Source organism: Puntigrus tetrazona, chromosome 6 (genome assembly GCF_018831695.1).
Source record: "Puntigrus tetrazona isolate hp1 chromosome 6, ASM1883169v1, whole genome shotgun sequence".
Classification (NCBI taxonomy): Eukaryota; Metazoa; Chordata; class Actinopteri; order Cypriniformes; family Cyprinidae; genus Puntigrus; species Puntigrus tetrazona.
This window is the reverse complement of record NC_056704.1, coordinates 1,331,134-1,355,224: the sequence shown is the minus strand read 5'-3', so window position 1 is coordinate 1,355,224 and position 24,091 is coordinate 1,331,134. Positions and strand designations below refer to the sequence as shown.

Here is a 24,091-nt window from a genome sequence, read left to right as displayed (position 1 = left end):
ATATAAGTAAATATTGGTTAGGGTTAGTTAATAACATGGATCTTAAGTAAAGACTGTTACAGATCTGTTTGTTTTGCATTGGTTGTACAAGAAATTATGTCAATATCCAAAAACTCATTTTAACTTAGAACCAGGCCAATGGCCACATCTATGATGCTGTGACATTTAAAAAGATAACGGTATCTCAACTATACAAAAATTAGACTTTCATGACTCCATTTTTCTTATATAAACTTGTGAAGCTAAATCTGCATTGCCAGTCTTTAGACCACCATGCGAAGTTTAACAGCTGGACCCCGAACAGGAGCAATATTAAACGGCGGAGATTTCATTTCTTTAGGGAAGAGAGACCTCCTGCCCCTTGTTAAATAATATCGCTATCGTCTCTAAGCAGAGTTTCTCGGGTAGGACATGCACGCTTCATCAAGGACCCGATCCCCACCGGACCGGACCCGGGACGAGATCACATCCTCCAGCTACTGCTGTTTTAATTAACACTACATGAACTCCTCTCCACCTGGGAGGAAGAGAGCGACCAAAACAAACAGAACACACCTCTCTCCTCCCCTCGTTCGGCTGACATTTCCTCACGCAGCCTCTCATCTCCTCTTTAATCAAGGAGCAGTCATGATCCCCCTTGGGGAAATTGAATGCTTTTAATAAAATCTTCTTCCTGGCAGATAAAAAACAGATTGCGTGGGGATGAGCGGAGGAGAAGAGAGGAAAAAGAGGTGAGCTGGGGTAAGTAGGGATTCAGGAGAAGGACAGAGCTGGGATATATTAAATGGAGCGAGGTCTCACACCTGTCTGTAATCAACTATCACTGCGTGGACTGCAGGAACCTGAGTACGTCTATAGCACATGTTTGCATTCAAAATATAATGTGATTATATAAAAATATTAAGAGGATAAATAGACAACACCTCTTGCATGCAAATACAAACATCATCAGTGATTCATGAGCAACTGCCAGACAACTGGGTTTCTAAAAGCGAAAAAAGTTAAATAAAATAAAAAGATACACAAATGTGGCAGGGTTTAATTTCTAACATTTCTAAAGTTTACAGTAGGTTTAAAACTACAACCAAATAAAGTAATCCCAATACTTAAACACATTATATAGACATATAAAACACACAACAAAATTGTTAACTTTAACAACACAAAAAAATATATATATATTAAAAATATTAAGAGCAACTATTCAATTATACTAAAATACACTGGGCTACTTGATTCATTTTATTCATTTATAATCAGTATGTTTTAACTGGTTCAAAACTTAACAGACTGATTTGACTAGCAATAGACTGATAACTATTAAAAATAAATTTGTTTCAATTTATATAACTTGACAAACTTACTGTTAAATGCGGTGCAGGAAAAATGTTTCAGTAATGGCCAAATTCAGTGATAAATGTTTTCCAAGAGAAAAAGGTTCAAATAAATAATCTGTCTGTGTGTCATCATTTCTGTGCATATGCTCATATTGAGATGAATTTCTCACAGTTCACCACTATTAAAGATAAGTACAACCCCCTGAAGGAGGACCTGAAGGAAATATATTTTAAATTGAGCGGAGCAGAAGCTCTCCAGAAGTCTCCTATCTAACAGCAGTGACAGTGATGTGAGCGTCTGAAGAGAGTGATGTCAGAGAGCGTGGCCTCATCCTGCTCTCCTCACCCCAAAAATTGCTTCTGTCAATCCTGCCACCAACGCCGCTGTGACCTTCTTTCCGTTTCATCAAGGATAATTAGTTAGCAGAATTTATTTGCATTGTTAATTCCTTCCCCTCAACTATCTGTCTCACACATAAACACACACGCTCACACACACACACACACACACACACACACACACACACATGGTATCTCAGTAACTAATAAGCCTTTAATAGCTGCTGTTTGAAGCTGGCTCTTTGAAGCATCTTCCCAGGAGCTTTGCAGAATTCAGCAGACTCTATCTGAGGCTGGTGGTTAGTGCTGTTTGTGACTCTGTTAATCTGAGTCTAAGCAACGGAGGAACACAGACAGCATGTGTCTGTCCATATCTGTATGATTTTATTACACATTGTGTGTTCATCATTGGTCTTCATTTTGGCACATCTACTAATAGCACCTTATACAGTGCAGTATAAAAGCTGTCCTTGGGGTTCAAAATATACTTGAATATTTAACCCTAAAAGTACATATTACCTTTTTAACAGGCTACCCATCCAGTCACAGCTTTTGTATCATTATTCATACTGTTCAATAATAGTTTCCCTCTCATTTAATAGCTGTACGAAAGTGTACAAAACTTCATCAGAGTCCTGCAAGGTAGTTGTTAGGGTAGGATTAAGGATGCAGAATATTGTCATCCAGAATATGTGCTTTATATGTATTAATAAACAGCCAATATGTTAATATTAGGCATGCTAATGGTCCCTATATTTTATAAAATGAAAAGTACCTCTGCTCATAAGTGACAGATACTATCCAACATTATGATCTGACTTTATGATTGACTCTGAGACAGACTGCTGAGGTTGAGGATGCCATAAGAAATTAAACTAATTTAAATACATAAAATAAATGACTATAAAAAAAGAAGAAGATCTGCAACCTCATTTAGAAGCAAACTTGGATCTTTTGTTCACTAATTATGATCTTTTTGATGCCCAATAATTGCTAAACTTACCCTCTAACATCAGTCATTAGAACTAGAATTACAGTGTCAAAAAATAAACATACAGAGTAATGCAATAAAACGGCAAGCTATAAGAAAAGCAGCATGGATGAGAGGCAGAGCACCACTGTACATCTGAACAATCAGACAATCAGACACCGGGAACACTGACAGCTTTATTACGCTTGTTCATCAAGAAATAATCAAATGTGTTTCTTCGAACACACGTCTTTGCAACTAAGCAACAGCATTTCTTGTCAAATGTCAATCTGATATGCCTTATACAAAGTCAAATGCCACAGCGGCTGACAGATGAATGTAAAGACTTTAAGAATGTAAAGAATGTAGACTTGAATCTAAAGATGAATCACATCTAAGTTACAGTAAAGACAAACTCACTGTGTCTATTTAGTCATGAAGATATATATATACATATGTATATATTTCGGTTTCAGTAGGCAACTATTTTTACAGCTACGTTATTATTGCAGGTAAAACTAGTCACTCGTCCCATTAATCACAATAATGCATATGCAATTACACATGATTATATATAAATCGCCAGTTTGTTGTTTTTTATACACATTATTTAAAAAACGACATAGTCGTAAGATGCAGTAACATTTTAGATGCGCCAGTAACAACAAAAGACAACTTTATTGAAGCTTTTCTGATAAGTGTGCAAACTCAATTTTTTGATGATCATTTCTGTCCAGTCCGCTTGTTAATCACGTTAAACCACAGCACATCTTTTTTTTTTTTTGTCTCACAGTGGCATTGGGTATGCGATCATATTTCTAATTTGAGTCTGTAGTACGTTCATTATGTAGCCGAATCATCATCAGCCGTCTCAATCTTCCCTTTGTTTTGCCTCCAGCTAGCGCTTTGACAGAATTGTGATGTGGTTAAATTTGATTGGCCTGCGTGTGCGTCACTCAGAAAAGGACAGGCCAATCAGAAGAGAGGCTCATGAATAGTAATTAGACAGATCAAAATCAACCTGTTTTTAACAGAGCTCCTGAGAAAGGAAATGTAAAAACAAACTGAGATGGCTTTTGTAACTTATATGGCAAATATATATTTTTTGAGGACATCAATACCTAAACTAAAACTCCAAAAAAGTGTACAATATGGGACCTTTAATGTTTAGTCAATATAAAATGTGACGTTAAGTGGTGAAAATAAAACAATAAATACCTCAGTCTGTTTTTCAATAGATTTAAAGAGTAAGCATATTAATAAGTCATTGCTAAGCATTTTCTCCTTTAAACCACCCTTTTCCTATTGCCACTAACATTTACTAACTTGCAGGTTGGAGCTGTTAATATAATTAGCAATGTGTTTCTACCTAAGGATGTTGATCTTTGGAAGAGCTGTCGGAATTGCTGAAGGAGAATGTGGCTTGTGCAACATTAGCAACACATTATTAGCTGCTTGATAACATAGTGACGTTAAAGGGTAATGATATCAATTAGCATTGCGTGTCCAGCATTGTAGAAATCAATATATAAAATGCATGACCATACTGATCCATACGCTTGTAGATACGCCTGTGTTATTTCCTCCTCCTCCTCCTCTTTAGAATTAGTTTCTGGTGTGCCTGAATAAATCCAGTACTGCCATTTGGTAAGTGACTAATTTGTATATTCATGGTCATACATATACTAAATGAGTGAAGGATGTAGAGTCCTAGGCCACTAATCACAAGACTATTGGAATCAATATTAAAGATGAGTTTCAGGGGGTAAAATTAATGACCGCAGGAAAATTTATTTGATATTTGCTGTGATTGACAGGAGGCGGGGTCTAACTTGGATATTAATGATCCCATTTTAAGGACCATTTTAAGACAATTTTCATGGATTTTTTTTTTAAATATGCATGTAATTTTGATTATCAAAGACGACTTTCAAGGGATAAAATGAGTGACTTGAGTTAAATCTGGTTTAGTAGTTATTCTAAAGCTTGATTTTATTTATTTATTTTTACAATGCAAGTAATGTAATTGGTTGGTTTGTGACGTTTGGAGGACCTGAAAGGAAAGCATTGACACCATCTCCAGAACTTCCTTAGTCTGTCTGGGGAAATTCAAAACAAGATGCAAAATTTCCTTGACACAAATTAGGACATCGATAAACAAACTACAATAATAAATGAACAAATACTTTTCAATGTCAGCGGTATGTAGGGAAAAGGAGGGAAAATATCTGGTAAATAAGTTGTTATTATTGAAATAAGAAATCCAGCAGCTTTAATTACTTCTTTATCAGGCCCTGGCATCCCTGCGGAGCTGTGTGTGTGTGTGTGTGTGTGTGTGTGTGTGTGTGTGTGTGTGCATGGCCTGTTTGCTGTAAGATAAACTGCAGTTTCTCTTGGCTAATAGCTGCAGCATACAAATGTGTCTGAAACTCCAAACACATCGACTCTCCTGTGGCACGCCTTGAGACAGGACAAAACCACACACACACCCATTAAACAGGTTATATAACCGCACAAATCTTCTGACAGATCAGCCAATACCTAAAATGCACCTTGCAAAAAAACGCCACGTCCATTAGAATCAGGAAAGAAACATAATCACAACGCCCCTAATGCAGCTTAAAGACTGCAGTGCAAAAAAAAAAAAAAAAGATTCTTCATCCCTCGCGCTTTCAAAAACTGTTGCAGAATGTTAGCTGCAAAAACATATTTTGCAATGATGTTATTTTTATGTAACGGTTTAATAACAGAGCGAGACGAAGCACGTCTGCAGGTATGCATCCTTGAACAGAGTGCAGGAGAACAGTAAGGATGGAGCAGTGAGAGAGAAAGAGAGAGAGATAAAGAAAGCCTCAGGGCTGACAGCAACACACTGTCTAATGATGAGCTTTAATGGCGACGTGCAGCGCTAACTACCCAGCATGCTTAGCTACATGCTTCTCCTTTGCTCTTTATATAACACACTATGTTATCGAGTACACTTCTGCGATGATCCCCCTGTGCTCGAGGCCATCTCTGGTTAACACCCTCTCTACATTGTAAATTAACGGAAGACACCACTAATACATAAGTTGCTGAAAAAGCCTGTGGAATATCTAAGGAATCCTATAGAGTTTCGTTCACTTTGTGCTCCTGAACAGCGGGCATGCGTGTTTGAAAGCATGTATAAAAAAACGTACGTTTTCACAGTGGCTGCAGTAAGTGGATCTTCCTCCGGTAACCAGGTAATCAAATACACACTTACACAACCACTGGCCGCTAACAGAGTTATCAAGGACCTGGATGTGCATTTCTGGGTTTGTCTGTCGTGACCGGTGGTCTTGAAAAAAAAAAAAAAAAAAAAAAAAAAAAAAAAAAAGTATTTGCCCACTATAAAATTGGCTTTGGTAAGACTTTATATTAGGTGGCCTTAAGTGCTACGTCCTTACATTTGAATTAATCATTTGATGCAATGCATTTTTGCAACCTTACCCGTATCCACTTTAATAGCAGCAGGCGTGTTTTGCAACACAAAATGACACGCAATAAGTATTTTATTTTCTGATGTAAGTACATAGTAGCTAAGGCCACCTAATATAAAATGCAACCCTGATTTCTTTTTCTCATATGCACACTGCCATTCAAAAAGGGTCTATGTCAGTAAGATACTTTTATTCGGCAAGGATTCATTAAAATCTAAATTGACCTTTACATTTACTTTATTTACAAGCTAATATCGGTTAGTTTATATTTATAATTGTGGACTTCTGCCTGTCAGGTAAGGAAATAATAATCTTGAATGTGCTTCTGCTGTTAAAATGAGCATTCAAGCTTGGGATTTCTCTGAATGAATCTACTGAACAGAACACACAGACAGGTGGATGGTCAGGTCAGAGGTCAGGACTCCAGCATGGCTCCACGCGGGCGCCTCTAAAACACACATTCTTTTCTGGCATGCAGAAATTAGATGCTGCATCTCATATAACAGTCATTAACACAGTTTTAAAGGCATGTGGGTTTCACACACTAAGAAATCCTTATTATTTTAATTGTGAAACTAACGACTGTCTTAACGATTTCTGTGCTGATTTGGGGGATTTAAATGTGTAAACTATAGGCAAAAGATTAAATAATCACACATGTGCAGGCTGTGAATGATGTGTGTACCAATGCAGTGAACATCTTCAGATACGGAGAAAATGACAAGTCATTTTAAACGCAGGTGTTATTTGTTTTACTACAGCAATTCATTTAACACGTTAGACTGCATATATTTCACTGCAGGCAATGAGATAGTTAGTTTACCGGTTGAGTGGCTAGGACATGGTCCATTTCAAGGCCATTCCATCTCAGTTATACAGTTTAACAATTGAACGAATACATGGCTAACTGCCCCCGTGATAAAGTGCTTCTCTGCCAGACAGATTCCACCCCAGCAGGGTAAATTACTAGTCCTGTTGTGGCTACTTCACACACTGCTGTCGCTAAGCTAGCACAGAAACGAACCAATGCCCCTCTAAGCCTTGTACTCCTTTTAGATCTCGGTGTCTTTGAACTTCCATTTCTACTTTCTTATTTGCTCAGAGGACTGAAACAAGGGTTTCAAAAGAGCAAAGGATGATCATAACAGTACCATCCAGCCATGCAGAATGACCTCGAATAAAAGATAGCAAAGACTAAGAGCAAGACACGCAGGATTTGTAAATAACCCCAACCTGTCTTTCACATTCAGCATAAACATTTACATTTACGTCTACGCGGAAAATAATCAGAGCAGAACGAAGAGCAGAGTTCAAACTGACATATCAGACAAGACAGGAAACTCACGAGAACACGTTTGGGTCACATTTAAATCCCAATTCAAAAGACAAAAAAAAATTATTGTTAAATTATTAGTGTCAGTATTTGTTGCATAGCCTCTTTGCATATTTATTCTTAAAAATATTTAAAAATACATCATATATGTAACATGAAAAAACGGTAAAAACGAAATATACTTTTTGTGCATACATAAATTTGGCGTAGATGTGGTTTAAAAACTGGTCATTTCATTGAAAAAAGTACTGTGTTATTTCGATTGTGGGATTTAACACGACCAAAACATCTTTCCGTGAGATTCGACTGCTCTGTCTGCAAGACTCTGGCCTGAGGGTCTATACATACGTGAGATTGTACATGTTTGTAGGAAAGCAGTTTCTTCCGTGAAAAGCAGTCTGGAGGATTTTGAAGGATCTTTTTCAGTGTTCAGTGACACCATCGCTTTGAGCGTTAATCAGCTGAGCCGTGGTATGAGGTCATACCTCACACATCCTGAGAGAAATTACACCAAATGAAAGCTTTTTTTTTTTTTATGACCATGGCTGAAATGCTGAAGATTTGGAGAATTTAAAATGACTGACCAATGTAAACACAAAATGCCCACTCAGGGGTCAATCGCTTGGATGGCCTAAAGCCTGCTGAAGAAAACCCATCATACACAAATATGCCTAGAACTCGTTTCGACTCACGATCATTAACGTCTGTCACATGTCTCCCAGATTAACAAGACATATTAAATTGGTAACCATTTAAGAAGCATGACATGCTCACAAGCAATAAGACCTTAACTAGAATTTATGATCCAATAAAACATGAATTAAACTCAGGCTCTATTGTCACTGCCATACGCAAATCCATTAGGCAACATAATGATTAATCATAAAAATTTTAATATAACACGGGAATATTGCATATTCATAAAGAAGATCTCTGCATCTCTTTCACTATCAAATGTGCAGTCATTGTTTGAAATTTGTACTACTTGATTTTTTTTCTGTGGAACCAGGGTTATTACCATTAAATAAAACTAAATAATATGAAAAAAAAGAAAATATTGGAAAAAAAATCTTCCAAATGATTTATTATATACTGTGTATTAAATGCACACACACACACGTTTGTTTCTGTGAATTGTGGGTACTTTTCTATAGGCTTCTATTACTTTTATACTGACAAAACAATATTTTCTATTCCCTATTTCTAACGCTACCCTTACAGAAAACCTGTTTTCACTGTTACACTTTCATATAAACATAATTTACTATTTTTAATAATAGTTTTCCCTCGTGGGGACTGCAGGCAGGTCACACACACACACACATACAGTATACGGGGCCCAAATTGGTTATAAACTTCAATCACATCAGGATATATTCTTGTGTGTTTTACCTAAGAAAGTAAGACATTCAGGCTAGGAATGAGTAAATGATTACAGATTTTTTCCTTTTTTTTGGCTGAGCTCTCACTTTAATGCAAATACTCAGCCAGAAAGATCTTGCTTTGATGAAGCCATAGATGTGATGTTTCTGAGGAAGACTGATTGAAAGGGCATACATAGCTCTTCATGCAAAGAAAATTATAAACTTTTTTCTTTTAAATAAAACATGCTATGTGTAGAAGCAGAGTAAAAGAAATGTTAACTTTGAGACACGTTTCCTCTGTATATTTAGTCCCAGCATCAAGTGAAATGAGAAGTGTTCCTCTTTTGTATCACCTCCAGTGTCAATTATTCAAATGCCGGTCTCAGATCAATTTAAGGTGGAGAAGAGAATCGAAATGCTTAGAGGAAAAGATTTCAAACATTCTACTTTTCTGTGCCTCTCATCTGGATCAAACAACATCCACACTAACACAGAGAGATTACAGCGTTGAGGAAGACACAGATTCAGTGTGGCAGTTTAATGAGAACGCTGTGAAGGTTAGCTTGACATTCTGAACTTCAAAGAAAACAAACAAATAAACAACTGAATTAATAAGCCATATCAGCTTGAGTTACATGTCTGTACCATGGTAACATGTTTTTGGTGGACGTGGCTTTTTAAAAATGCCCTGTGAAGTACATTTACTGCCTTTGATTGCACTGCTATATGAATGTTACACTCATGCAGTATCATGGTAGATTATGTATATTATATAACTACCTCATCTCAAACTGATACATCACTTTACCATGGTACCGCCCGGTGCTTTGTAGAGAGCAGTAACCAGTTGTAAAAAAAAACTGAAGCAGAAGATGACAAATGTCTGAGCTCATTAAAATGTAATGCTGATTATTTATGCATATTCTTTGGTCAGCAGCCTGTGCATGCGTGTTTATGCACATCAGGCTGATATTGAAAAGTCCTCCTCAAACAGAGCTGGTGAGTACTCTTCATCATTCATATTTCATCACGCTGCACGCTGTGATCACAGACATCAGTCACCAACATTTCCTTCCAGCATCAGGTGAACCTTCTGCTCGTTCCCCCCGCCTGACTCTTTCTTTCTCTGCAGCACTGGGCTTATAATCACTCTGTAGTGTGGATACAACAACAGTGATTTCACATAACTGCCATATGTGCAAATGATGGGTTTTAACCAACCAGCAAACGCATGCAATAGAGCTGGATGATGCATGGACTATTCATGACAATTTTTTAGCTGGCCTGGGAACACTGTGTCCTCGTGTGGCTTTTTTCAATACATGCAAGTAAATAGTAATATTTACTATACAGCGTTATATGGCACACTGGACCACCAAACCAGTCATAAGTGTGAATGTTTCGATTGGATAGAACGATATAAGACAAAAAAAAGATCTAAATACTGAAAAAATCACCTTTAAAGTTGTCCAAATTAAGTTTGCAGCAATGCATATTACTAATAAAAATGTTAATTTTAATATATTTACAATATAAAATGTACAAAATATCTTCACGGAACATGATCTTTACTTAATATCCTAGTCATTTTTGTAATAAAAGAAAAATCTACCATTTTGACCCATACATTGTATTTTTGGCTATTGCTACAAATACACCACAGTGACATATGACTGATTTGTGGTTCAGGGTCACATATAAAGAAAGAAAGAAAAAAGAAAGAAAGAAATCTCTGTTCTATTCGGTCAGCTTTTACCAAAGCGCCATCACATACGCTCACACACACACACATGCAGTGTTCTGACGGTGAATTTAGCTGCACGTCGTGTTAAATGTCTCCTGCAGGTGGATATGGCAGGTAGCCCGGTGTGATGCTGAGGAAGGAGGTGTGTGTTTACCCTGCTGCAGTACACCACTGATGGAGAGCTGAGTAATTGATATTTTGCTAAACTCTAACTCGGCTCAGTGGGGGACTGGGCCACTGCCAACCACTGGAAACTAAACCTATGTCATGGATCAGCAACTCTGTGTGTGTGAAACGCCAAAATGGAAATGGCATGTTGTAATTTCTGCCCACTGCCCTGTTACACGCATTAGCTGATCTTTGGAAAGACCTTTCTAACAGTTTCGAGACGTAAGCAGGCAGGCGGCGGGGAGAAGTAAACAGATGGAGTCTGTCTGCGGAACATGTTTGCCGATAAGGAATGACTTTAGTGGGAGAAATACATTTGCAAATGTCTGCGGGATAAAATTACCTGTCTGAATCACCTCATCTATTTGCATGCAGGGGAAGCTATGCTATATATTGGCTTTCTGTCAGGGGAGACGTCTGTGTACAAGTTTTACATTTATGTCACTTATAAGTTGCAGCGCTCCAGCTGACACTTCTTGTCATTCTAGGAAAAGATACCAAGAAGAGTTTTTCAATTCCATGGTGGAGCATGCAGTGCATTTTCAGGAGATCTTGAAAAGACCTTGCTCTTCTTGAGTTCAGATTCAGCATGCTGATCATTGCAGTGAAATCCCTTTAGGGGAGACTCTCTTTGACATTCAGGTGAAATCATTTGTTATAGCAGCAAGAACAGGACTGTAAAACTCAAAGGAAGAACTGCAAAATCATGTTGAGTCGCTGTCAGTGCCCAAGCCCTCAGTCAGAGCAGAGAAGAGAAGGGAAATCAACGAAAATGAGGAAAAATGAGTAAAGATGAAATGATACACAAACAGAGAAGCAGATGAGAAAAGGTAGAAGAGAAAGATATGGATAAATTAGATAAAATGAATGAGCGATGAGACAAAGTGAGAAAAGAAACAAGAAAAGAAACTGAATGACAACAGGCTGAAAGAAGAGAAGACTTGATTATGCAATAAAAATATAAATGAATAAACTCTCAAAAGAAGCAACATAATTAGTGCTGATTTATTCTTATTGTCGTGTTGTGCTTTATCTTCACGCTTGATTAGTGCCATGTGTTCCAGCGTGCGATTGTCAATACACACTGCTCAAATTTGAGAAAAACACTTTGCTAACAACCAGCCAACAAATTCTGCCAGTCTGTGTATGAGAACGCTAATGAAAACAAAAGGATGGGTGAGAAATGATGTTCCTGATATAATGAGATCGCAGACGCAGCACCTAACCTACAAACCTGATTCCTGCTCAGGTTCAGCTGCCTGCTGATCTGTGGCTCCGAACGCACATTTAACGGCACACTGGCCCGAAAGCATGAGAGAAGGTGGCCCACTTTCAACGCACTTGGCATCGTATAAACCCACAACTTTCCTTCCTCTAACTGAATAATTCATCTCCCCAGATTAGCGTGCAGATATATTACAAAAAACACCCTGATTTGTGCCCCGTGGTGCCATGCTATGACTAGAACCGCCTTTAAAAGGGGATGTTGAATTTCAGTGAGCTGTAACTGTGCACTAAAGCAAGCAGCCGCATCGGCTCTTTGTCTAAGAACAGCGTTTGGACTGAGATTTATCACCATGTAGTATCAGCACCTCCATATTCCTCATGTTTGAACACGAATCCAGCTGCAGTGTACGGCGTGCTCACATAATAACACATATCACCTCTATCTGTGTGTGTGTGTGTGTGTGTGTGTGTGTGTGTGCTGTAATCTACCGCAGGGTCACAGGGCCAGGCATGGAAAGATCACTCTATCAGAGCTGCAGGCACAGGTAATCTGCTCAAATGTGGCCTGAAATGAACTTGCATCTTTAAACACAAACGCACATGACTCTGACTTTGAGCGGAGGAACCACAGAGAAGCTTACCCAAAACAGAGGCAGCTATCAGAACACTGCACATGTTCCAATCCTGTGGCAGAATGTGTGTTAGTGAGTGTGTGTGTGTGTGTGTGTGTGTTTCTTTCCCTCACAGTCCTGTGAGATGGAGGGATGATAAGCTTCATAACCATCAGCAGAATAACAAATCACTGAGAACAAAATGCCTGGTCTGGCTGAACTTCTTACAGTTTCCTTCAGTCAGCATGTACCAAGATTCCAGCGATCGAATGGAAAACACCAGTAGGGAAGGAAATATTTTAAAGCTTTTCGGTAAAAAAATATATTTAAGCAACATCACACAAGCACATGTTTGTTCTTAATATCAGCACAGATTCGGCCCTAGGCGCAGGATTACAGGTAATCACTTCAGTTAATATTTAAACCAACAATGTGCTTTTATGAACCAGTTCAATAAAATTAAAATTAATATTGAGTACTTAGACATTAAGCTCATTAACAGCAGTCTATTTTTGCAGTGAAGTAGTTTCAGATAAAGCCACAGTGAAATGAATCTCTGTGCAATAAAACCTACTGTCCTTTAATAAATTTGTTTTTGACCAAATCGGTTGAGTAAATAATTCACTGATTCACTCGAAAGAAAATCACTTGATTTATTCCTGAATGACTCAACCTTTTTTAAACTAATCAGATGAATTAATGATTCACTGCTCATTTGGAATGTTTAAGATGATTGAATGATTTCAATGACTCGCTCATAAACAGTCTTTTATTTCCACTACTATTCAAAACTCATTCTACTTCTGAAATTAGACATATTTTAATGTGGAAAACTAAAACTGGAGGCTGTAAAAGCTGCATTTCTTACCAGAATAAGGGCTGAATCTGAGTTTGTATTGGGGCATTTTAACATCGGCATGAAGACATGAAGCTGTTTTCAAGCCGCATATTATTAATATTTCTTCTTTGGAATAGCATACACTTAAGATCATGTGCAATAGAAGCAAAAATGTGTATTTAGAAAGCAAACAGTGTGAGCTTTGATTATACATGGATTTTTATCAGATCTCTGCTGTGTTACCGTGTAGGTAACAGGGTAACTTCATTAAAACCAGTAAACATTTGCCAAAGCTAACAGTGATTACACATGGAAACTCAAAGGAAACTAGCATGAAAAGCTCTCTGCATGACCCACCTTACCTCTAGTTAGTCAGACCGCCTGCTGAATCTAACTTCAGCTCAATTCTTGTTTGTCAAGTTATCAGAATAATTTTATGAGCACATCACTCAGCAGGAAACTGAGTGTGAGAGGAACCAAACATACCGGACAGTCAATGTTTCAAAATGCAAAATGCATGCAATGAAATAACTGTAGCTGTAAATCTTTTTAGGACAGTACTATGCTCTTTGAGAGAGAGCGAAAGATAGAGTATGTTCTTACCTTCTAATACGGTGAGTTTAGCACTAGTGTTAATTTCTCCAACGCTGTTGGTAGCTGTGCACTCATAAATAGCCTCATCTCGATGTGTCCGTAATGGCTGGATCCGCAGCACAGAGCCTGAGCCGTCATCAAACTCTATTACCTGACACACACACATAGACATACAGATCCAGCATCAGAAACCATGTTTTTTAAATCTGACTGATCTGCATGCGTAAACACATCAACACACAGTCTACATGACATTGCAAATTTGCATGTGTGAAAAGTTGCTGCAGAATTATGTCCGCATACTATAATATGGTATGGTAAAGTATAGTATTGTATAATACAGTGAACAAGTTGTATTAAATACTTTTATGCTTTTTTCTTCTGAGGTTTGACAGTATAAATGATCATCCACTTTTCTTGTTCGGAAACCAAACAATCTGGCTAACATCTCATTCTGTGTTTCATGGAAGATGGTGTTTCATGGGGGTTGGCAAATGATGATAAAACTGTCATTTTTGGCAGTGTTACTTCTTGTTAACAAAATCATGACAGAAGTAGCAATTACCATCCAAAGTGTCTTGAGTACCAAAAAGTGATAAAACCAGTCGGAAACTCAGCCTTATATGACAGTGATGTTAAAGAGATCAGCTCCAGTACGGTATAAATGCACTGCATTGGGTGTGTGAGGAGGCACAGAGTTAAAGTAAGTGAGATGCCGCTGCTGTCAGAGCCTGTCTCGTTCACGCTCAATCAGCTCTGTTGACAGTGTGAGGAGGGTCGTCTCAGGGAGCCCTCATGCCTGGGTTGCCGTCAGCTTCTCTCTGTTTTTAGGTTGACTGCCAAATTGAGATCAACCTGCGCTCCCCTGCTGGAGACCCACACTGTCTATACTGATGTTGAAAACAAGCGCAGCATTCCCTGGAATGAAATACTTCAGTTTCAGCTTATAAGCTTTCACAACAGAATAGCTTTAAAGGGGCCGTATTTTTGCCACAGTGCTATAACATCAATTTCCGTCATCTTTAGCGTAAAAAACACATTGTGTTTTTTAATGACCATAGTTGCTGATGTGCAAATGAGCTGTTGATGCGCTCAAAGATGGCATCGCAATTATGATTTTTTTGCAACTTAGTTTTTAAAAGCAATTGCTTTAACTATTATTCTCTAACTTTGCCTCAGCACCAGACACTATAGTCATATAATTACAGTTATAATTTTCATGTACCTACAGAATTTAATTATGTCCACTGTGTCTGTGACACTTAAAATCAGGATGCTTTAGGTGGATTGTACCTGTGTTAACAGCCCTGCAAACTAATGCAGTCCATGTCCTGAATGCCAGCCAACACCATTGCTCTGATTCAACCCCAGGCATCAGCACACATCTATACTCTGGCCCGAAACAGGCCAAAGAGAGGCTCATCTGGACCTGGTGCTACTGCTGATGAGTCTATTGTGGCCTCTGTTTGGCCCCAGACAGTCAGATGTGAGGTTTTTGGAAGAGTGAGCAGAAAAGGTCTGACAGGTCACCCCGCTCTCCGGCCAGTAGAAGAGAGCTCATCCCTCACTGTCCTGGTACTGATGCAGTCTTTGCCTCAGCTGGCACATTCAGCAGTGGTACAGTTGGCAATACAGGTGGCTAAGGTCTGCTGTGGTCACTTTAGGGTGACCGGATATTGGACGGTCATCTGTCCTGCTGGTCTGCGTTTTCTGAGCTGGCTAATACACTATATATATCTGTTCCAAAACCCATTAAATGTCTGTAATATCCAACAAATGTCACTGACATTGATGCATTGCTGGGTAGATTAATTATAGTCAGTTACTAATAACAGAGAGGACAGAAGTTGTTGATGGTACCGTATTCTATTGTATTACGTATGTTAGGTTACATATTCCGACTGCTTATTAGATGCTTGTTTAACACATTAATTTAAATATAATAATCTTGAAGCATACTGATATTCAAAAAACTGAAAAAAAAAACCCAAATCCATTTATATTCCAATGTATGTATGCATGTATGTATATACACACACATTATACATACATTAATAATTAATAGGAATAACAAACACGAACAAATCAAAAACATCGAATGGATAATCCACCTCCCAAAAAACAATTCTGTCACCAAACGGTTTTGGTTACTAATGACATCCATTGTATGAACAACTAAAAATACATTTCCCAAATTATCCTCATGGGGGTAATTTATCAGCCAAACTTGTTGTGTGTTTAATTTGTGATGAATTGGATTAATTATTCACCACATCGTGTAATTAATTAAAATGAACTTTTAATCACTTGACAGCCCTGTGCCAAATGTATATAAGTGATAGGCCTTTTTGAAAGGAAATTTTCTAAGATAAAAAGAAAAAATTAATACATTTCAAATAATTTACTGCCAATGTGTGAACAATATATAATCTGATTATGAGTGTTTTAAAATGTATTACAATGCAATAACAAATGCTCATTTTTGGAATCGGGTTACATAATCCAGATTACATAAAGTCAGTTACTATCCAGCAGACGTCCACACTTCCTCAGCCAATGAGAAAACTAATCATTGTCTGTGAGTTTTCAGGACAGGGTTTAGAGTGGTTGAAGTAATGGGGACAATCTAACTGAGTGGCTAAATTTGGCAGAATTTAATCTCTCTCGAACAGCAACTTTAATTTTCCAGTCCAAAAAGAAGTGCTGCATTTCTTTCTTTTTGTCGTCAGCATTTTTTGGTCTTGTCTAATTAACAAATACATCTCCCTGCCATCTCAGTGACCACAGTTTTACCCAGGGTACTTTCAGACCACATATGCAATTCAAGCTCACTGCACTTTTTATTTTGGTCAATTCTGCATAATCCCTGCAGTACAGATGTCAGCAGTGCTGTATGAGCTCAAAGAAACACCCCGCACTCGACCTGGTGCACTCTACAGCTCAGAGCAGGTCATGATAAAAGATGAAAACCCTTCACATGATCTTAATCAAAGAGTGCTGCTGTATAAAACGGGATGCCTTGAAGCCATCGGTGAGGAGAATGGTAGGACCTTTGTTGCATCTGATTTAATGTTGTGGTAAAAGAACAGCTGGCAGGAAGTAGGTCGATCTCCAGTATGATGCTCAACTTCACATCTGATCAGAGCGCAGGCACAAAGAAAGCACATCTTATTATTTCAAACCCACCTCAAAGCGCTGTGAGCTGACTTTCTTGCCCTTCTTCATCCAGGTGATTCGTGGTTTGGGCTCACCGACAGCCTGGCACACGAAGGACGCCACCCCTCCTGAAATCCCTGTCTGATCTTCAGGAGTCTTAATAAAACTTGGCATGCCTGTGAGAGGAAGAAAGACATTAAGAGGCTATTACAAATGCAGAAAGGAAAAACCACAGATCTCTTTAATATATCATTTGTTTGCCGTAGATAAAAGTTAGATAAAATGAAGAAGAAAAGGAGAGCTCATATTGTTCTCCTCTCAGTAAACTCAATTGTTTCACTTTTAGGATTTCAGAAAGTGATTTAAATAAATGAAGACCAAACTATCCATTCTGTTTGATTTGACTTGATTTTACGTTTTCATTTGCAGTCTGATGGCTGAACGCAAAGCAAATGAGTTATGAGATTCATGCAAGGAAGACAAATTATGAGGGAACAGGTTTTCTATTTTAGACTATTTCTTAAACAAACTATCATAAGGCTTGAAAAGATGAAAGCAAGTGATATGGATTCAATTTGGAACTCTGAATTTTTTAAGCTTGACAACACAAAACTGTATCTGGATAAGAATTACTCCTATGTTAGCATGGGTGTTATACCTACCATATACCATATACAATGATTTCCTGAAACTAAAATAAATAATAATTAAAAATAAAATATTTTTTCAGCTAGTTGCCAATGTAACTACTAACTTCCGCTGTGTTTTAACTTGATGTACTAAAATAACCAAAAATAAAACTGAAATAACATGAATAAAAACATATTATTGACCATTTAAAAAAATGCACTACACAATGCACTTGCAAATTTGAAATAAAGTTGAAATAGAAAATAAACAGAGTAAAAATGAATTGAAAATATTAGTCGTTTTATATATTAATATAAAAAAATCCCTAGTAGCTCATTGATATGAACAGTATTAATATTGGGTTTGAATGACATTCCTGACCTATGATGGAGCGATCGCTGAGCAATAAAACTGTCCTTGCTAGAAGCGCTGGAACAAAAGCAGATCTTTTAACAATGTCTAAACCCTGCCTTGAGCTAGACCTCCAGGACGGCACAAGTAATGTTCTTCCATGTGCACTGGGTCACGTCCCTCATGGTGAGAAACAATAAATACGGGCAATATGAGGGGAATTCTATTTCCCCTATTGCCTAAGCTCTCCGCTTGGCTGTACTCAAGATAAGAATAAACTGTTTATAAGCCATGAGAGCTTCATCTCCGCGGATGTATCAAAAGCATAATTAAATGCTCTGACAGAATACGAGCCATGGCAACCCAAACAAATTGAGCTCCCCGTCCACCGCCACCCCCTAGTGAAAGCGCGCCTGTAGAGGAACAGAGAGCTGACGGGAACGTAATTAAAGATTCCAGCCATCCAGCTCACCACAGGGAACAACAGATATATCATAACGTGCGCTGCCTGCTTTGTTTACCTCTGTCTCTGGCTACAGATGCATAATGCAAACTGCCGGCCTCGCAGGAGACAACATCTTCATCTTTTCTTTGGCAGGAACTGTCTTGGTCCCAGTTTCTGTCCAGGGGACCTTGTCATTTTGCCTTTCTCTAATTCTCTGGCTCCCTTTCCCTTCACGGCACTGATGTCAGCAGAATTGATGTCATTACGGCTGCCCTCGTCTGCTGCGGTGTGTGTGCAGAATGCAGACGGCCAACTGGCTTCACGTGAGCTTTATGGCGACTTTCCACAAGACATTAATTATACCACATACTCGTACACCCATCAGCTAAATGAGGACACACTACTTCCACTGTTTTACATAAATTTAATTATAAACAGCACAGACTAGTTTTTCTACAGAAACTGGAGTAATTGTGATGTGAATTGTGATACATATACGCATTAACTTAATAATTTTATTCAGCAAGGATGAATTAAAATGATCAAAACAAAAGTGACATTAGAGTTATCTTTAATGTTATAAAAAATGTTACAAAGTTGGTTTTCACAACAGTTTTCAGCAGTGATGGTGATCAAATCAGAATATTATTCCTGGTGAGAATAAATGAACGAATGAGTAAATAATTTCTTATTCAGTCTTATTCACACCTTAAGATGCGTGCATTTACATCAGCCTCTCTTGAAACGCTTCCTCTCATGACTGATTTATCAGACGCCTGCCTGCCTGATGACCTCTGACCCTGAATGTGTCACACAAGACAGGCATCACAGATTCTCAGTCGCACAAGGCTCTTTTTGTCTGCTAGCACGCTGACCTCCTGCAATATTTACCGCGTTGACTTTCATGTGTGTTCTTCAGGCAGCGCAAAGCAATCTTCTGCCAAGGTTTCTGCTCTCGCTCAACCTCACCAAAGCACAGGACACTGAGGTTTCTGAGCATTTTCATGTAGTCTGCCAATCAGAGATGTACAAATAACGCTAGTTACATCTTAGCATTCCCATCTTTTTCTCATAAATGACATCCACTTTGAGTCTGAGTCCAATCTATTTTTCCATAATGGACTGTCGATTTGCATGAACATTCCGATTGGACAATTTATATTTCATCTTAAGAAACAACTGTCTAGAAACATCTCACGTAAACAAGAGTTCATGCATGATGCAAAACCTTTCTAGTCATGACAACAGAAGCTGCGGTCTGATGCCGTATAAATACTTCATTACAATCTCATGATTTAATCATTCAAAAAATTAAATCTGAGCTTAAAAGCTCAGTCCGCAGACTCAAAAGACACCAGCATTTGACTAAAATTAGTGTTTGTATATGGACAAAACACAATCTTAATGCGCGAGCATGCTTTGCGTTGTGTGTCACATGTTTCAAAGTTCAAATTGCATTCTCAGACCTAGGCTACAAATACAGTGAGCATAACAAACGTAAGATATCTTTCTAATTCGGCGTATTTACTATTAAGGGCAACAAGACAAACTTGCTGAGCAGTATATTATGTTTACAATTAGCTAGCTGAATACTAATTATACATTAGTAATAACATTATTAAACGAAAACAATACTATTTGTTACTCCTCCTTAAGTATTTTAACATGCACTACGCAGTTCTTTTCATCTTTATGCACTAGTTACCTCTCTGGTGATTTGTAGTTGTACTCTTTGATAAATGTACTGTATATAAAAAAAGACATTCTACATTTATACCTCCAGAACTTCATAAAAAGCAAATAAATTAGGTGTATAACAAGTGTACAATTTGTAACGTTTTTCTTAGGGTTTCTATGAAGGTTTTGTTCATGATAAGTATAACTATTGGCATGAGAGCAGTGACAGTTTTCAATGTTAAGTCAAAGACTTATTTAAATCAATTTGCAGGACTTTCATTTCATCGTAACATTAATTTATGTGTTAATTAGGTAATGGGAACAGTGCACGTTCGCAGTGTACAGGCCGAGCAGCCACAGAGATGAGCAGCCGACCACAAACACGCCACCCAAATCCCTCCGCCTGGTGCGAGGACAGCGTTAATCTGCCCGCTGACAGATCACAGGATTAATGAGTATCAACAGCTCTGAAACCAGATGATCAGCTGCGCCGCGCTTCGCCTGTTTATTCTGCACGTCAGGGAGGATCAGTTGTGAGACACACTGTTTGCCACTTAATATTAGATGCTAATTTAAGAGCTACGATTTCTCCGTTTGGAAGTGTTTAGCCATGACTTACAAGATCTGACAGGAAGGCATAATAACCAAAAGAAAACGCAAAAAACACAAACAACAGACACATTTCCTGCCTCGCAGCATAATGCAGATAGCCACTCCCTTACGGATCTGCATGAAGCGAAATAAACCGACAGCATCCAGGAAGTCAGTCTCCTGCCCTCTGTCCCTAAACATCAAGCAGTTCAGCATCGATCGAGACACAGCAGCCTAGCCATTTATTCTCATTAATTATGGATGCACAGCTTACCTCCAGTCGAGATCTAGCTTCATGTCTGCAAAACAGAATCTGAACTGAAGACGTGTTAATATGCCTAACACCAGTAGTGCTGATGCAGAAGAGAAATAGACAATGTTTTTTAGACACAATGTACTCTTTTTGAACTTAGTCAACATAAGCTCCTTGGGATCTCTGTGTTTGAATGCTAGCTGCAAGCAGCACTCACAGCTTGCGCTAGACAGGCTGTTTTCTAAAATAAAGTGCATGGAAAAGATTACAACTCTCCATGCACACCTTGGCACGTTGGATAACATTTTGTATTTCTGAAAATGTATCTGGGCTAAATCAAACAGTTTATTATCCAGTGCTAAAGACATACATTATTTAGTCACCTAGCATTAATAATTAGTTGCATATGTTAGTGATTTGCTCACACTGTAGAGTGTTGCACCACAATGAAACAATGTTAAGCAATGTCTGACTGAAAAACAGAGTACTGGCAAGTAACAGATCTAATTTCAATTTAAATATTTTGAAGCATTTTTTATGTATAACAAAAAGCAAAAAACATTCATCGTTTGCCCTCAATAAGCTGATCTGAGTTGGTCAAGCCAGTCTTTTTGTTTTTAAACCACGCTCATGAAGTGACCTCTTAATTTACAAGTGGTTTGAGTATTCTCTCAGCAGTAGTAAGGTGAGAAGGACACTAAACTCTCAAACCAAGTTAGTGAGACTCCAGTCTGAATGCCTGGCCTTTTTATTATTCAGGAGAAGTGAAGAGAGGAGTGAGATAAAGAAAGAGAAATTGCTTCTCTTTTATTCCCCATTGGGTGGTGCATTACAGTAATGGCTCTGTCTAAATAGCAATAGAGAGTTAGAATGGTGCCCCCATTATCAACACCATGACCAATCCCCCTCTCTCTCTCTCTCTCTCTCTCTCTCTCTCTCTCTCTCTCTCTCTCTCTCTCTCTCTCTCTCTCTCTCTCTCTCTCTCTCTCTCTCTCTCTCTCTGAGGTGAGTTAGCGGGGGTGGTCTTGTGCGATCATTGTGAAGATCGTTCAATAAACGGTGAGTGAAACGCCTACATGAGCAGAGGAACTCTGAAAGTGATTATACAGCAGCAATCAGCACACCGTCTCACGTTTGAGGCTCCGTCTCGACTAATAAACTCATTCATCGCTCCGAGAAGTATGAATCAGAAAATGAGCTTTTTGATGACTATTTAATTGCCTTTCAAAAGAGCAGAAGTTATTTAAAAGAAACTGAACAATTGGGTCTTGGTAGTGATTTTTGTAACTATTCACACGAGGGAAGTTTGCTACACATGCATTTGAAGTTTGTCAAACGTGTTCATATGCATTATAGAATGCACATCACCATCTCAAAGCAACCAAGTCCCAAAGATCATTTCTATCAGTATTTTTCTGAGACTAAATGAATAGTAAAATAATCTAAATCAAAGCAGGTTTCCTCTTAGAAGTGAGTCTTCTTCCTATGAGAGTATTTAACCACACTTCACGTTTTCAAAGTGCAGTATTAGGGATAAAACATCTTTGTGTGCAACCAAAGATAGAGAAACCCTTCTGAATAAACATGCACAGAAGTTTTTACCTGTGCCCTTTTAACACATTTAAAAGGGGCTTGTCTCTGCAGTTGTTGAGATTACAGTGCTAGAGAGGATGTTATTAGTGTTATAACATTATATGAATTCATGCATCAATCAAATGACAACAATAATAATATGATGTAAAAAAAAACACACTAATAGAAGAAATCTTAAAAAGGCATCGAGTGATGACAGATCTGTCATCAAAGTTTTGATAGGGACTAGATTTGCACATTTTATTAAGCACGGAATACTGAAAAACATTATAGACTGTTGATTTATCGAATTTCATATATTATTTCTATATATTATTAATGGATCAATCAATCAACTAAATATTTAAATCAGTTATTTGTGACCTGTTCCAAGCCTGTGCGAGTTTCATGTATAAATAAAATATTTGGAATATTTTTGGTAGCCTTTAACTTCCATAGTATCTTTTTTTTATACCATGGGAGCCAAAGGGGACCACCAACTCACACAGGTTTGAAACAAAATGAAGGAGACTAAATGATGCTGAAGTTTTCCATTTGTTGGTTAACAATCCCTTTAATAAAATGTGTTTGGATTTAAAAAAAAACAGGCACATAATACTGTATTACTGATCGCAGAGCCTTGAATCTAATCAAATGTTAATCATACAATGGTGTGTTTTGAGGTATTGGCAAATATGGCATAACTAGCTAAGAGACACAATGTCAAATCATATTGAAACTTTCAATAGTTAAATATTTTAGATGTTCGACAGGTGATTATTTACAGTCACACGCATAACTAAATATGGACAAAATATGTTTTAATATGAATTTTTAAAGCTATAGTCACCGTAACCATAAACTTGCTCCTAAAAACTGCAGTGCTGTATGTGATGAAGTGTGTGTCTGGCCTATTGGCTGTGATTTAGGTTACAATGCCGTAAACACTGCTAGTAGCAGTATACAGGCAGAAAGGGATAAAATGTCATGATGAAATAGAGATTGAGAAGCCCACAAACACACACACACACACACACACATACACACACACACACAGTCAATCACTGCAGCAGTGTCATTGTCATTCAACACCCTGCTCTTGTCCTACAGGACCTTTCTCTCATTTGGGCTCAGATAACCAGGGTTTAATGGCATCTAGGCAGACAGCCAGATAGTCAAATGCTGTGTGAGTGCAGGGGGAGCTGCGTTTCACAATGACAAATGACAAAAGTTTCCAACAAAGTCGCTGCTTTTGGATTGAAAAGCACTCATTAACGGTACAGCAACACCGGATCAGTCATGCACATCGAGAGGAATCACTCACACAAACACAAAGACACGGGTGCAGAGGTTTCACCAGACACAGAGGTGCACAAATTTTCTAAATGGCTGATGAAAAGAATATACTCTCCCAGTGTGATGCACTATTC

At 38.1% G+C, this 24,091-nt stretch overlaps 1 protein-coding gene across 15 annotated transcripts in view; it reads right to left on the bottom strand.

The window, feature by feature from the left end:
- The window catches only part of ptprfa (protein tyrosine phosphatase receptor type Fa), a 172,969-nt gene that overhangs the window by 89,127 nt on the left and 59,751 nt on the right, over positions 1-24,091 (bottom strand). For all 15 annotated transcript variants that reach the window (XM_043241099.1, XM_043241101.1, XM_043241106.1 and 12 more), the window contains exons 3-4: positions 17,173-17,318; positions 13,996-14,137 (exon numbers count right to left, since the gene is read on the bottom strand). In XM_043241099.1, the coding sequence (XP_043097034.1) occupies positions 13,996-14,137; positions 17,173-17,318 (288 nt within the window). The remainder of the gene's footprint in view (positions 1-13,995; positions 14,138-17,172; positions 17,319-24,091) is intronic.